The 15390-nt window shown below is 50.5% G+C and overlaps 1 protein-coding gene across 7 annotated transcripts in view; it reads right to left on the reverse strand.

Moving 5' to 3' along the window:
* Nucleotides 1–631: 631 nt before the first annotated feature.
* Nucleotides 632–15390, reverse strand: part of Asap2 (ArfGAP with SH3 domain, ankyrin repeat and PH domain 2) — a 171917-nt gene continuing 157158 nt past the window's right edge. For 2 of the 7 annotated variants that reach the window (XM_045137219.1, XM_045137218.1), the window contains 6 exons: nucleotides 13866–14000; nucleotides 12318–12483; nucleotides 6200–6249; nucleotides 5777–5865; nucleotides 5285–5407; nucleotides 632–2819 (listed from right to left, as the gene is read on the reverse strand). In XM_045137219.1, the coding sequence (XP_044993154.1) occupies nucleotides 2745–2819; nucleotides 5285–5407; nucleotides 5777–5865; nucleotides 6200–6249; nucleotides 12318–12483; nucleotides 13866–14000 (638 nt within the window). In that variant the 3' untranslated portion in view covers nucleotides 632–2744. The remainder of the gene's footprint in view (nucleotides 2820–5284; nucleotides 5408–5776; nucleotides 5866–6199; nucleotides 6250–12317; nucleotides 12484–13865; nucleotides 14001–15390) is intronic. The other 5 variants (XM_045137225.1, XM_045137224.1, XM_045137223.1 and 2 more) reach the window with 3 other exon arrangements.

Below are 15390 nucleotides of genomic sequence, written 5' to 3' on the forward strand. Positions count from 1 at the left end.
TGTGTTGCTGGGTGTGGTGGCGCACGCCTTTAATCCCAGCACTCGGGAGGCAGATGTAGGAGGATCGCTGAGTTTGAGGGAGCCTGAGACTACACAGTGAGACCCTACCGCGAGAAACAACAAAAATTGTGTGTGTGTGTGTGTGTTTGGAGGGGGTTGCTCACCAGGGTCTTAGGCTGCTGCATGTACTAGACATGTACCACTGGTTTCGTGGGTTGCTTGGAAATTGAACCCAGACAAGCAGGCTATGCAAAGCAAGCACCTTTAACTGCTGAGCCATCTTCCCGGCCCCCAAAAGTACCTTTAGTCAAAGAGACAACCAGTAAAACATGTTTATCTCAGAGTTAAGAGACCCTTAGAGGGGGACTACGAATGCTGAAAGTCTGTTTTTAGAGGACCTCACGGACAGCATCCTCTAAGCATGTCAATGTGTAGCACTTTTAAAAGCTGAAAGGAAAGCCGGGCGCAGCGGTGTACTCTGTTAACCCAGCACCTGGGAGGCAGAGGAGGACTACTGTGAGTTGGCAGCCAGCTTTGCACCATAGAGGTGGGTTCCAGGTCAGCTTGGGCTAGCATGAGACTCTCCCTGTAAAACAAATAACAACAACAGAAAACACTAAAAAGAAAGCTATGTTGTTTAAAAGTACTTTATTTTTCTCCAGTCAAATGACTGGTTAACAGGTAAGTTTGTTAAACATGCTCTAATTATAAATCACTGTATTAAGGACAATGAAAATAAGAATCAGCTTCGGTTATACAATATATACAGTTGCGCTGCAACTAGACCAAAGGAATCAAGTGATGAATTGAAATATCATACATCTCAAAACAGCATTCCAGGCTGCAGATAGTTCTCCATCCTTACCAGACCGTGCTGGTCTTTGCACCTGTTCTGAGTCGTCCTCCCTCCAAACCAGACCTGATGGAAAGTGGCATGCAGAATGCCCAAATCCTGCAGCTAAAGGTCATGAAATGTAAACTTCAATTATAAATAGATATCTACAATGTTTTCCTTTTTTTTAAAATTTGCAAACAGCATATTAACTAAGCAGGGAAGTTAATAGGATTTCTGTTCTGGTAAAAGTACTATCAATGACTGCACAATAGCACCACCAAATTATAGAGTGGAAAAATATTTCCTAGGTATTTATGTACCAGTGAACCTGGTTGGTTGGTTTGGGACTGGAGTTCCCAAAGAGCTGGCCCCAGGTGGTCAGAGACGGACAGCGATACAGTGCAAGGGCTGTTAGAGCGGTGCACTGCAGGTGCTCTGAGTCTGTGAGAAACGTGACTAAAGGAAGGGTTCAAACAAATTAACTAGTAAAATAGATGTAGTGCTTAAAAAAAGACTTACTTACAAAACTAGCACATCTTTTAAAACCTGGAATGTTGAAAGGCAAAAAGAAATTACATCCTCATAAAACATTCCAGTTTGTTCTGTATTCCTTTATATAGCAAACAAAAATACAATGCCAAAACCAGAACTCGACACTTCAGAGAGGTCTGCATGATCAAGATGAGCTGCTTCAGTCAAATGTACCATCGTGTCAGATGCGGGAGCATCACTGCCTTGCTTTACAAGCCTATAAATTTACTCTTTTACTTTTGTCCGAAGTCCAAGTGGGCATCACATGCCTGCCTATTTATTCCGAGAGAGCGCCAACATTTCCAATATTCCTACTATGAATCTTATACTCACAATGGCTAACAGGTATGCCAGTCAAGTTCATTAAACTAATGAGTTTTGAGTTTATCATACACAACCTAATTCCCATCCCCCTCCCCACATAGTGTAAGTTTAAGAGATGGCCTTACATAGCAAAACTGGGATGTTTGGGAGTGTTGTCTTAACTAGGACCTACTGATTTCTGATATGCTGTCGAGCACAAACAAATGGATAGATTAAGTTTCAAGACAGTGCGGCTACCATCCCTGTGGGCGTGTCATACAGATACAGGACACGAAGCTAAGTGAACGTCCTCGGGAGCTGGCAGGGGAAGGCGGTGGCGCACAGAGCAGGCAGCAGCGGGGCACGTCTCGCTCCACTGGTGTGCAGCTGCCTCCGGGATGACGGGGGAGCGTCAGGGAGGCGAGTTCTAACACCTAAAGCACGCCCGTGTTCGACGGGCTGTTCTGCAGCCCGCCATCCTCGGTGCTAGACGCTGGGGCGGACCGGCCTGCTGTCGCTGTGCTAGAACAGCCCCTGGGCAGTTGGTGAAGTGTGATTGTTCGCAACACACATGCAGGAGACCGTGGCAGCTGCCCCCTCACAGGCCAGGGCTGGGAAGTACAAGGCTAACGTGTAAATTCCCCCGTCGTGAAAGTGCACGGTGGCATTGAACGGACAGCGCAGGTGGGCAGCGACCTGGGAAGCAGCAGCTTGCCGGCCTGCCCGTACGATGGCTGCGGCGAGGTAACTCCAGACTTAGGTCGAGAATTGAGAACTTCAGAATTCATTTAGGCATTTTTTTTTTTTAGGTTTACCTACTTATGTAGACACAGGATCTCATGTTATATAGTTAAAATAACTTTTTAGTTCACCTTTTAAGCAATTCATGAAAGCCACAAATTATAAAAACAATGACTATCTGTAAAAACTGCCTTTTTGAGTCTTTAAAACAGAATGGTGGTGTGAGAGAAAACAGGCTGTCAACACAACCTATGAACTTGGCTATGGGCTGAGAGTCTCGGTACCAATGGCAAAACAGGAACACAACAGTGAAAGGCTTTTGTTCAGTAGCAGTTTAGTCGGCAATAAAGTGCACAAATGACACAGGAAATGCTCCTTTGCGGCTAGGATCTCCGTCAATGTGGCCGATCTGAAATGCAAAGTGTAACTTGTGAGGATTCTGAGGAGCATTACAGCATTTAGTAAAAAGTGATTTGTTCAGAAGAATTTCTTCTGCCAAAGAATTACTTGGGCAAAACTACTGTATCATATTCCCTCTCCCTTGTGCTTGCTACACTGTCTGCCCCCGGCACTTCATAGGCCCCCAGAAGTCTTCCCAACAGGCCTCCCCGGGTCTTGGTAGTCTGGAAGGCCCTGGGGCAGCACCTGACCACCACACCCTGCCTGCACAAGAAACGGCACAAGTGTGACTTGGATATACAGAAATGTCATTAGGCTTCGTGGAAGCTTCAAAATGTATTTGCTGGGTGTGGTGGCACATGCCTTTAATCCCAGCACTCAGGAGGCAGAGGTAGGAGGATCTCTGTGAATTAGAGAGCAGCCCGAGACTACATAGCAAATCCCAGGTCAGCCTGGGCTAGAGCAAGACCTTGTCTCGAAAAACCAAAAAAAAGCCAGGCATGGTGGCGCAGGTCTTTAATCCCAGCACTTGGGAGGCAGAAGTAGAAGGAGCTCTGTGAACTAGAGACCAGCCTGAGACTACGTAGTGAATTCCAGATCAGCATGGCCTAGAGTGAAACCCTACCTTGAAAAACCAAAAAAAGTACTTCAGCCAGATGAGGTGGTGCATCCTCCTACCTCTGTCTCCCATCAGTTCAAGGCTAGCCCGAGACTTTATAGTGAATATAGTGAATTGAATGTCAGGTCAGCCTGAGCTGAAACAAGACCCTACCTCAAAAAACCAAAACCACATTTCATTTCATTCTGTGTAAATATTGCAAACTGCACTAAAGTGTAATCTCAGTCATGTCAAGGAGATTGGCAAATCCAAGTGTATAAGAAAAATGTCAAAATACATGTGACGGGTTTGAATGGAAACAGGGTCTGTGGTTATGGGTGACATTTACTTCTTTTATACCTGTCTGGGATGTCTATACTTTTGGAAACAATTAGGTGTTTTCTGTAAGACTAAAGCCTCTGTCAGGTTGGAACCCCATTTACGTGGTAGAATGTGGACAGACGTGAGCAGCCGTCAGGGACGTGGGTCTAGATCCTCATAGCCAGCGACGCAGCGGGAGCGCGATCAGCACAGGCTGACCCAGAGGCTGCTGTCCCTACCGGGCCTGTGCTGAGGGCGGCTGTGGGAAAGGGGGTTCTCCAGTAGCAGGCACTTCTTTCTCCTCAGGAAAGGCAGGTGAAGGTTGCAGAGATGGCTTAGTGGTTAAGGCGCTGCCTAAGGACCCATGTTTGACACTCCAGGTCCCACCTTGGCCAGACACGCAAAGGTGAGGCAAGCGAAAGGTCACACGTGCCCAACAGGTGGCACAGGCATCTGGAGTCCGATTGCAGTGGCTGAGGCCCTGGTGCACCAATTATCTCTCCCCCTCTCTCAAATAAAGTTAACAAAAAAGGACAGGTGGGCCAAGGACAGTGCTGCAAGGTTGAGTCCCAGGGCCACTGGAGGCAGAGAACTGGGGGGTTAGAACACAGGAGGGGCTTTGTAGAAAGGGTGACTACAGATAAGGTCAAATTCCCTGTGCCTAAGAAAGCAAAGGCCCCAGCCCTATCTGAAGTGGTGGAAATGCTGGTACCTGAGTGGTCTACGGCGCAGGGCCACGAGCGCCCACTAGGTGGCAGCCGTGGCTGAGTGATTGCTACATAGACTCCTCTCAAGTGGTTTGTGCCCATCTCTGCGCACCCTTGCTGGTGCTTTCAAGGTTCTCTGCCACAGTGCCGTGGACAGCTCCCGTCCACGGATGATGGCACCCACGTGTGTGGGTACAAGAGCCCCCCCAGGTCCCCAGCTGACTGAACTGTCAGGAGCCACGGGGAAAGCCCCTTGCCCCGCCCCTCCTGCTCTAGCTGGACGCCAAGTAGTCCTTGGCTTGTGCTGGGGTAAGAAGGCAGATGGGGCTGGAGGGACGGCTTATCAGTTACGGCGCTTGCCTGCAAAGCCAGAGGACCCAGGTTCGATTCCCCAGGGCCCACGCAAGCCACATGTACAAGGTGGCGCTTGCATCTGGAGTTCATGTGCAGTGGCTGGAGGCCCTGGCGCGCCCATTCTCTCCCCCTCTTCTGCTCTCTGCCTATTTCTGTCTCCCGTGTAAGTAAACATAATAATAATAGTAAAGAAGACATGGCTGTTCAGCTGCCCTGAACACCTTGCATTACTCAATGGCGTGGGGGGTCCTGATGGGAACTCAAGGCCTCAATACAACGCTCTCTCTTCAGGCCCTCGAGTGTCTCTGAAGATGAAGTCCCAAGTGAGCTACTTACCAGGACAGGAAGGCACCCCCTGGGGGGACAGGAGGCTGTCTACACGGGAGACACCAGACTGTCGAGGGCAGAGCAGCCAGGGGCTTGCGGCCTGGTAGCAAACAAGGACCCGATCAATGGGCTTCAGCGCCTCTCCTGTGTGCGGGCCCCACAACTTACCCACCACTCCTGGTCCTCCTCCCCGTCCACGATGATCACGTCCCCTTCGGAGAAGGTCAGTTCATCCGGGTTGTCGGCCACGCAGTTGTAAAGCGCTTTGACCCGCTTGGGCTTCAACTTGGTCTGCATTGGAGGAGGATGGGTCAAGGGGCTAATGTGGCAGGAGGCCAGGCTCTTGGGCAGAGAACAGGCTTCTTGTTGGCCTCACAAGTCCCGTACCCAGAGCTGGGAAGCCCACAGAGGTCAAGGTGAGGCAGCTGAGCGCAGCTCGGTGCCAGAGAGACCCCATCCCAGCAGCTGGGCCTGGAGCTCCCAAGGGTCTCTATGCAGCTGTGGTCGGCAGGTGAAGCTGACCAGTTCCCCAGATCACATAAGCAGCACCAGAAAGAAGCCTCTGGCCCTCCTCCAGCCCCACAGCCAGAAATGGGCACGTCCTTTTGCTTCACTGCCCTCAGCCAGAGCAAAGTGTAGGAAGCAGGACAGTGCACTTACCGTCTGTGACTTCCTGGGCATAGGTGCAGGGGGCTGTAGGGCCATGGCATTGGACACAGGACCCGGGGCTTCTGTTCCAGAGAGATCCACTGTGTTAGAGCCAAAATGAAGCAACTTTATAAGATGCCCACCAGTCATAACCATGAGATGTAGACAAAGACTGTAAGAGCCACCGGGTTGTGTCTGAAAGCAGATTTCTCCAGAAGTTCTGGTGTATTGAGGGGAAAGTGTCCTTGCCTGCCTTTTCAGGGTGTAAAAGGTCAGAAAAGGAGTCCCCAAGACCTCAGGCTGCTCAGAGGAGGACGAGACAGATGCACGCAGAGCACAGCCAGACCCTGCTCAGGGCCAATCATCTGCTTAGAAATGCCCCCCATGCGTCATGCCCCCAGCAGAACCAAACCCAGTTGCAAATGAACTAGTTACCAGGTCCTCTTGGCTGGCTTTTGTTGATCAGTGGGGTAGGCTTGTCAGTCCTAGAGAGAAGAAGAGCAACAGCTTTATAGACATCGGTGGTTACTTGCTCAACCCCCTAACAAGGGACCCCTATGGGCTCAAGCTGAAGATGGGTGAGCTGATTTCACCACTGCCTGAGCTCTATGGGGAAAGGAAAAAATGAAAGGGCCGGGACAGGACAGACGGCTTAGCGGTTAAGGAGCTTGCCTGCAAAGCCAAAGGACTCCGGTTCGATTCTCCAGGACCCATGTGAGCCTGATGCACAAGGGGGTACATGAGCCTGGAGTTTGTTTGCAGTGACTAGAGGCCCTGGCGCGCCCATTCTCTCCACCCCTTTCTCAAATAAATAAATAAATAAATAATATTTTTTTAAAAAGAAACAAATCAAAGGCCCAAAGGACAGTGCTGAATCCTGATCCTCACACAACTCTTCCAGAACGCTAGTGTCTGTAGCAACTAGTATGTGAGTGTGCCATGGGGCAAACCTTTGTTGCCAGGCTGCAATGGTGCACACTGATTCAGCTTGTGAGGGATTGTATTGTGAGGGATTTGCGTGAGGTGGCAAGACCCACACTAACAGTGGGTGGCTCCATTCCATTGGGTGGGGTCCTGGACTGTATGGAAAGGAGAAAGCTGTCTGGGCAACAGCGTTCCTCACTCTGCTTCCTCACTGTGGCCTGAATGTGACCACCTGCTTCAAGCTCCTGCCGCCACGGCTGCCCCCATCGCGATGGACTGCCACCTGCCTCTGGAAGCTGAAATCATTCCTTCCTCCCCTAAGTTACTCCTGGCCAGGTATTTAGTCTTGGCAACAAGTAAGTAATACACGGGCACTGAAATTTGAATCCCATGTGGCTCTCATGTGCCATAAAACATTTTCTGTTGGATTCCCCCTGCAACGTTTACAAAGTACAATGGCCTCTGAGCTCAGAACCACTGGCCATGGGCAGAGACGTGCAGCTGGCCTGTGAGGCCCAGTTTTCTACCTCCAGCTCTAAAAGAAAAAAAAAAAAAGAAAATCCAGGTTTATACCACGTCAAAATTACAGAGGAGGTGGGACTGTTTCCTCAAAGAGGCCACACATGTCTTCCTTTAAAAATGAACCTCCATGCCAGGCGTGGTGGTGCACGCCTTTAATCCCAGCACTCAGGAGGCAGAGGTTGGAGGATCACTGAGAGTTCGAGGCCACCCTGAGACTACATAGTGAATTCCAGGTAAGCCTGAGCCAGAGTGAGACCCTACTTCGAAAAACCAAAAAAAGAAAGAAAAAGAAAATAAAAAGAACCTCCATGGGACTGGAGAGATGGCTTAGCAGTTAAGCGCTTGCCTGTGAAGCCTAAGGACCCCAGTTTGAGGCCTGATTCCCCAGGACCCACGTAAGCCAGATGCACAAGGGGGGGCATGCATCTGGAGTTTGTTTGCAGTGGCTGGAGGCTCTGGTGCACCCATTCATGCTCTGTCTCTCTCTCTCTTTCTGCCTCTTTCTCTCTCTGTTGCTTTCAAATAAATAAGTAAAAATGTTTTAAAAAGAAAAAAAAATGCACCTCCAGTGACGGTGACAACCTGGCTCCATTCTTTGGAATCTGTCTTGGACAGACTCACTCTGACATCATGCACTTTGTCTTTCCCACTCTTCCTTCCTTTTTTTTTTTTTTTTTTTTTTTTTTTTTAATAATTGTAGCTGGGCCTGGTGGCGCACACCTTTAATCCCAGCACTCAGGAGGCAGAGGTAGGAGGACTGCTGTGAGTTCAAGGCCACCCTGAGAATACAGAGTGAATTCCAGGTCAGCCTGGGCTAGGGTGAGACCCTGCCTTGAAAAACCAAAAAACAAAAAATAAAAGTATTTTTACTTATTTGAGAGAGAGACACATAGAGAGAGAATGGGTGTGCCAGGGCCTCTAGCCACTGCAAACGAACTCCAGATTCACGCACTATCATGTGCACCTGGCTTATGTGGGATCTGGGGAATTAAACCTGGGTCCTTAGGTTTTGCAGGCAAACGCCTTAGTTGTTAAGCCATCTCTCCAGCCCCGACCACACCCTTTTTCAATCAGACTACACCTAGTGAGGTAGCAACAGAGAGGAACCTCATCCGGTAGCCCTAGCTTAACTCTTCGAGGCACCTGGCGAGAGCAAGCCGTGACCTACCCCATTCCTGTCGGCACCACAGCCCTTGGTCCCCTGAGGGGGGACAGAGGCCCGGTTTCCTGCCTGAAATGTCAAGAGGTGTTTGGTAGGTTAAAGAGCAGAAGCAAAGAGACCATGAATGTGAGGATGCTATAAGGGAATTGGGAAGGAAGGGGACACAGGCCTGGACCAGATGCAGAAGCCAGGCTGCGCCCAGGCGTGGGGAAGCATGCTCCTTGCAGCCCTGCCCAGCTTCCCTCTCACTGTTTCAGAATGGGACTGCATGGACGTGTCCTTGGTCTTCTGGAGAGATGCCTTACAAAGCGGCATACATTCTCTAAGTATTCTGGTTAAGAATGACAGGTTGGGAGCTGGGAGATAGCTTACTGGCTAAAGGTGCACGCACACAAAGTCGGCAAGGCCGGGTGCCCCCCCCCAGCACCCACATAAAGCCCGGTGCACCACATGGTACACGCACTTGGAGCTCTTCTGCAAGAAGCCCTGGTGCACACACATACACTATATCTCTATCTCTCCCTCTCCATAATTAAAAACAGTTAAAATGATAGGTCGTGTCCTGGGGGTGCAGCTCAATGTAGACTGACCTTTTAGCAGACACGAGGCTCTAGGGTTGTTCCCAGAATCACAGAGGAGAAATGAAAAGGCAGATTGAGGGCTGGTTTAATGGTTAAGGCATTTGCCCGCAAAGCCAAAGGACCCAGATTCGATTGCCCACGACCCACATTAGCCACATGTACAAGGGGCACACGCGTCTGGAGTTCATGTGCAGTGGCTACAGACCCTGGTGCGCCCATTCTCTTTCTTCCTCTCTCTCCCTCAAATTAAAACAAAATTTAAAGGCAGATTGAAATAAAAATATTTCCAGTTCCCAAGGAGAATTAAAAATGAAAATTCAAACCAAAAAAAAAAGCAAAGGGGACTAAAGAAGAAAAACTCTGGATGCTGGAGATAGAAAAGAGTGAGTTGTAATCAGCCTTAGCTGGCCTAGGAGACTCTCATGGAGACGAGAGGAGAGTTCTGGATCAGGCCCTGTGCAGCCAAGAACCTCTGAAGTGGGAACAGGGAGGGGCAGACAAACTATAGGAGGATTCATCCTATCTTTAAACAGATCTAGTGGATTTTTGGATTCCCAGCTACCCTACCCCAACCCCTGACAACAGAACTTCCTTTCCTAAGAGGACACAGCAAACAGAGTCTGGGCTAGGGAAGACCATGGTAGGAGCATCTTAAAAACAGAGAGACCAAGTGAGAACTTAACTTGATTTCCCTACTTAAATATTAGAAAACACACCACACCTTTCAGGCAAGGCATCATCAAACCTAAGCTGCCCAGAGAAAAAAAGACTCAAACTCAGAGTTCACCAGACGGAAAGCCCAACCCGACCACCCCTCGCGGAAAACCACGCATCCAGTTTAAACAGAAACTGTGCTGTGACTCCTGTGTTGACGGCTTGGGTGCCTGCTGATGCACTCGTGGGCAGGCTCTGAGCCAATCAACGGGTTCGGGCTTTGATGGAGCCATAGCTGGATGGCACAACTGAGAAGCGGGGCCTTGATGGCGGCAGTGAGTCACTAGGGACGTGCCCTTGAAGGTCTCATTGTGCCCCTTGCCCTTCCTCACTCTCCCTGCTGTTGTGGGTGAGCAGCTTTGCCCACCATGTCATAGACGTGAGGCTGGGCCTCAGCACAGGCCCACTGTAACGGTGAGAGTCGACCCTGGGCTAAAACTTCTGAAATTATGAACCAAAATGAATCTTTCTTCATTTAATCTGTTTATCTTGGGCATTTTTCACAGGAGAAAAACAGCTGGCACACCTACCTAGGCAGCTGTATGCAGTCTGCCAGTTAGATTTCAATGTCTCAGGAACAGATGGGCACAGAGCATTTAATGGGGGACACTCCTCCCACACAGAGGCCAAAATGGCAGGGGCAAAACACACCGGGACAAGCAACGCCCCTCAGGTCACTCACACTCTTCCAGAAAGATCTCATGAAGCAAAAACAGGAGACCAGAAAAAGACTAAGGGCTGGAGAAATGGCTCAGCAGTGCTTGCAAAGTCTGATGACCCAGGTTTGACTCTCCCCAGTACCCAAGTAAAGCAAGGTACACAACGTGGTATATGCCTCTGGAGTTCCCTGGCATTTTCCTTTCTATATCTCTATGTGAAAATAAGTAAACTATTTTTTAAAAGAAAGGGGTTTGGGGCTGGAGGGGTGGCTTAGCGGTTAAGGTGCTTGCCTGAAAAGCCAAAGGACCCAGGTTTGACTCCCCAGGACCCACATTAGCCAGATGCACTGGTGGTGCATGCATCTGGAGTTCATTTGCAGTGGCTGGAGGCCCTGGCATGCCCATTTGTTCTCTCTCTCTCTCTCTCTCTCTCTCTCTCTCTCTCCCTCTTTCTCTGTCAAATAAATAAATAAAAATAAAATTTACAAAAAGGAGTTTGACTTGTGAGAACAGGAATGAAAGGTCCAATAAAAAAACTGGAAGATAGAGTTGAGAAAAGCTCTTTGGAAAGTATATTTTAAAGAGAGGCAAGGAAACAAGGTAAGGATGGAAGGTGAAGGTGGCAGAAGGTGGTTGATGGAGAAAACCATGTGCTCTCTTTCTTAAAAGTTTTTTTTCTTTTAACATTTTATTTATTCATATATGAAAGAGGGAGGGAGGAAGAGGCACATAGAGAGAATGGGCATGCCAGGGCCTCCAGCCACTGCAAACGAACTCCAGACTCATGTGCCATCTTGTGCATCTGGCTTGTGTGGGGCCTTAGCTTTACAAGGAAGCGCCTTAACCACTAAGCCATCTCTCCACCCCCCTAAGGTGCCCTCTTGACACTTCACACGGTCCAGCTGGAGACTGCCCTCCTAGCCTCTCCAGTAGGTAGCAGGGACACCAGGATGGCTGTGAGGGAAGCGGGGTGAGAAGCCAGCAGCACGATGCAGGGGTGGAGGAGGGGAGGGAAAGAGAAAGGGAGGAAGGAAAGGCATTGCACAAAAAAAGAACAGCCCTCTCCTGGCGGGGGGGGGGGGGCACTTTCTACTATAAAGATTCAGATTAAGGGCTGGAGAGATGGCTTAGAGATTAAAACGTTTGCCTGCAAATCCAAAGGACCCCAGGTTTGATTCCCCAGGACCCATGTTATCCAGATGCACAAGGGGGCGCATGTGTCTGGAGTTTGTTTGCAGTGGCTGGAGGCCCTAGTGTGTCCATTCTCTCTCTCTCTGCCTCTTTCTCCTTCTCAAAAAAATAAATAAACAACAAATAACAACAACAAAAACGGATTAAGGGAGATGAACTGGATCCCTGGCAGAAAGTCCTTATTTGCAGGAAACATGTAACCCAGACCTCAGAGGGGCCACGCACTCAATACTATTTCCAGGGGCTGGAGAGAGAGCTCAGAGGTGCTTGCTTGCAAAGCGTGATAGCCTGGGTTCAATTTCCCAGTACCCACCATAAAGCCAGATGTACAAAGTGGCATATGCACCTGGAGTTTTGTTTGTAGTGTCAGGAGGCCCAGGCATGCCCTTGTTCACTCTCCCACCCTCAAATAAATATAAATAAATAAATTAAGTCGAAAGATTATTTCCACAGAACCAAGAGAGGCTCATGTCTTGAGGTCTTCACTCCAGAAATCTGTCTACACTAAACACAAATGTAAATTAATTCTGTGGATTTATGCTTGTAACAAATTTTCACAGTAAAAAAAAAAAAAAAACAACTCTCTAGGAATTAATTTGAAGATGCTCATGAGCTGATCAATAAGTTATGTGAGGCTTGACCTCTCATTCCACCATGACGGCAACACACAAGATTCCTAGAGTTCACACAGAAATCCCCAACAGATGAGGGAATGGGGCCACTGCCCGTTTGAAGCCCTCTCAAAAAGCAGGACTGGCAGATGTGACCAGGCACTGGGTGGCCAGGTAGGGGGTGGTTACCCAGGAGCTGGCTTCTTCTGAGGCAGGCGGCTGGGCGGCTGCGGTGGTGGGGGCGGGGGCTTGGTCTGCGAGGTCCCAGGCTGGGTGACCTTGCTTGGCTGGCTCACAGCTTCTAGCACACCTGACGTCTTGGCAACAGGAGGGGGTGCTGCAGAGGTCAGGGGATCTGTGGAGAGAGGAGGGAGATGGGAACGGAGCGTGAGCCACCAGACCCCACACCCGCTGTCTCCCTAAGCGCCCATCTCCCCTCCGACACCGTGCAGGAAGGGCAGGGCGGCAAGTCCAAGCCAGTAAACAGGGTACGGCCTCAGCTCCCGTCTCAACAGTTCAGAGGGCTGGGCCTCTGCCCTGGAGGGCCTGGCCTGAGCTGGTCTATCACCAGGAGGGAATAAGGTCCTCGGCACCCTCGGGTGCCAGGCAGGGTGAGATCAGAGGACAAGTTAAGAGGTGGCATCACTGGCACAGGAAAGTCAGAGGGAACGAGGCCTGGGGTGACCAAAGAGGAAACAGCAAAAAAGGTTCCAATTTATAATCTTTCTTCCTTTTTTCCATTTTCCCTTGTGAAGGAAAATGCCAACAGACAGACTAAACCCAGGCCCGGGGCTGAGAGGCAGGCAGGAGAACCAATAGGAGACCCCTTGCTGCTTGGACCTGGGTATATTTCTGCTGGAGCCTGTCCACTGACCCCTCATTGGACATGGGCAGCCTCTGCAGAGCCTTCTGGACACACTGTCCCCATCCCTGCTGCCATATCACCTCCCAAGGCAGCTTGCGCAGCTGGGCTGAGCTGAGTGCTTTCCACCAAAGCCACAGGCGCCTCGAGCTGGGAAGACCCGCAGTGTTCCGGGAGCAGAGAAGCGGCCAGTGCTGCCACCTAGGCCGAGGCAGGGCAGGGAGCCGAAGAAGCCAGGGTCCAGAGTTCCTCCGACCCAGGGAAGAGGCTCTGCTCCAGCGCGGGACGAAGGCCTTTCCCACTGCCTCTCTCCCAAGACACTGGGAATGTTCTTTCTGTTTCTTGGTTTTTGTTTTTGTTTTTTTGAGGTAGGGTCTCCCTGTAGCCCAGGCTGACCTGGAACTCATTTGGTAGTCCCAGGCTGGCCACGAACTCATGGTGATCCTCCTACCTCTGTCCCCCCGAGTGTTGGGTTTAAAAATGTGTGCCACCACGCCCGGCTTCATTGGGGACTTCCAACCACACATTGGCAATGAAACATGCCAGATTATAGCTAAAATGACCACCCCAAATACTGAAAATACACAGAAGGCCTAGGGGCATGTGTAGAGGAGATCACGCTGCGAAAATGCTTTGCAAGATAGAGAAAAGAGTGAGTGAGCCATCTTGGGGGGTGTGGGGGGACACTGACAGGAGTTTGCAGCTGGGAAGGTAGAGGGTAGAAGGTTGGGGGCCCCAGGGAAACCACCTGGGTATGTCTGTACACAGTGTGTAGCCCTGAAACTGTCTTCCCAGGTGGCTGCCAACAGCGCCCCATCTTCCAGCTTTACAAGGCCCACTGGCAAGAAAGGAAAAGGGAAGAAAAAAAAACGTACTGGTAGATGTCACTCGAAGAGGGGGCAGCGGTGGGTGGGCAGCTGGCGGATCTGACGAAGATCGCTGCCTGCTTACACCGTCCACACCTACAGAGTTTGTCTTCCACGGGGTGTTAGCTGAGGAGGCTGTCTGAACTAAACCCACACGCACGCACACACATACGTGCACACACATGCACGCACACACATGCACACAAACAAAACAAAAACAGAAACAAAACACTTTGTTATTGATCCTCTCGCTAGTAAAACGACTAACATGACCCTTCTAGAGCTGTTGCTCGCCCCTGCCCTTCCTGTGGGGGTTGTCCGTGAGCACAGCGCATCCCTGCCTCACAAAGCTGCGCGTCCTTCTCACCGAGTGTCATTTAGTCAGGTGCACAGGGGTAACCGTGCGTCATGGTTGGGCACAGCCCACATGGAGGGCCGGGCCTGGCAGCAAGAACGAGCGACAGTGTCTCTAGATCAGGCCCCAGGGTCAGGAGGGAACCTTCACACACCTCCAAGTAAGCAGGCTCTGCCCCAAGTGGGGGACACATGGTGATGTCAACTCTCCTATCCACCTGGATGTGGGAATTCTATCCTTTGACCAGTATGGGCTGGGTGAAAACAGGGGTGCAGAACTTTCGGAAGCCAAGAAATTAAGGTGAAGAGCTTATCACATCTGTTCCCACCACCCAACAGCACAAAATGAAGTCTCTCCTCCATCACAAACCACTGCTGAGAGCGAGGTGCCCAGTTCTCCTGACGCTGCCTTTCAGAATGAACAAGATGTCCATCAAGACCTGCAGTGCCCTGCGAAGCCTGCAGGAGGCGGCAGCGAGATGTGTAGCTGGCCTCTCAGCTGCCTTCCTTGCGCAGGGCGAGTCTGTCATGCTGGGGCCCAGTGCACTCTGAGACGGGGCTACGGGTAGGAGGGTGTGCTGACTTCTGGGCCATCCAGATACAGGGCTTGCTCCCGAGGGCTGTGATTCAGTGGCTGACATGACTCTCTGGGTCTCCCTGAGTGATGGGACAGGGTGACGCCCTGAGAAGATGGAGTTCGGCCACACCACCAAGGACCGTGCGGTTCAGGGGCATGTGGTGGTCTGCTCACCCTCCAGCCTGGCTCCTAATCACCTGATGCCATCGGCACCCCGTTCTCCGCCCAAGCTACCAAGAACCAGGCTAGCACAACTTATGGTGTGCTTTTATGCTCTAGGCCCCAGCATGTGGAAGCTCTTGTCCTGTCCAGTCTAGCCATCCATCAAAGCCTACGCCTTGCCCTGGGAGGGCACCTGCCCGTGGCTGACATCTCCAGCTGAGCAGAAAGCTTAGCCGACTGCTTCTAAAAGCACAGTGACCAAGCAGCCTTCATGATCAGAAAAACGGCCTTTCCCGCGTTTGTTTTGCGTGTACATATGTCACCTGCAGAGCAGAACTGCCATGGGAGACAGAGGTTTAGGGAGCTGCTCACACTTGAGACATTGGGAGGCTCAAACGATGTCTAAGCTCAGGATTGTTCCTAAAATTACTTTCTTTTTTT

This window comes from Jaculus jaculus, chromosome 18, assembly GCF_020740685.1.
Source record: "Jaculus jaculus isolate mJacJac1 chromosome 18, mJacJac1.mat.Y.cur, whole genome shotgun sequence".
NCBI classification, from domain to species: Eukaryota; Metazoa; Chordata; class Mammalia; order Rodentia; family Dipodidae; genus Jaculus; species Jaculus jaculus.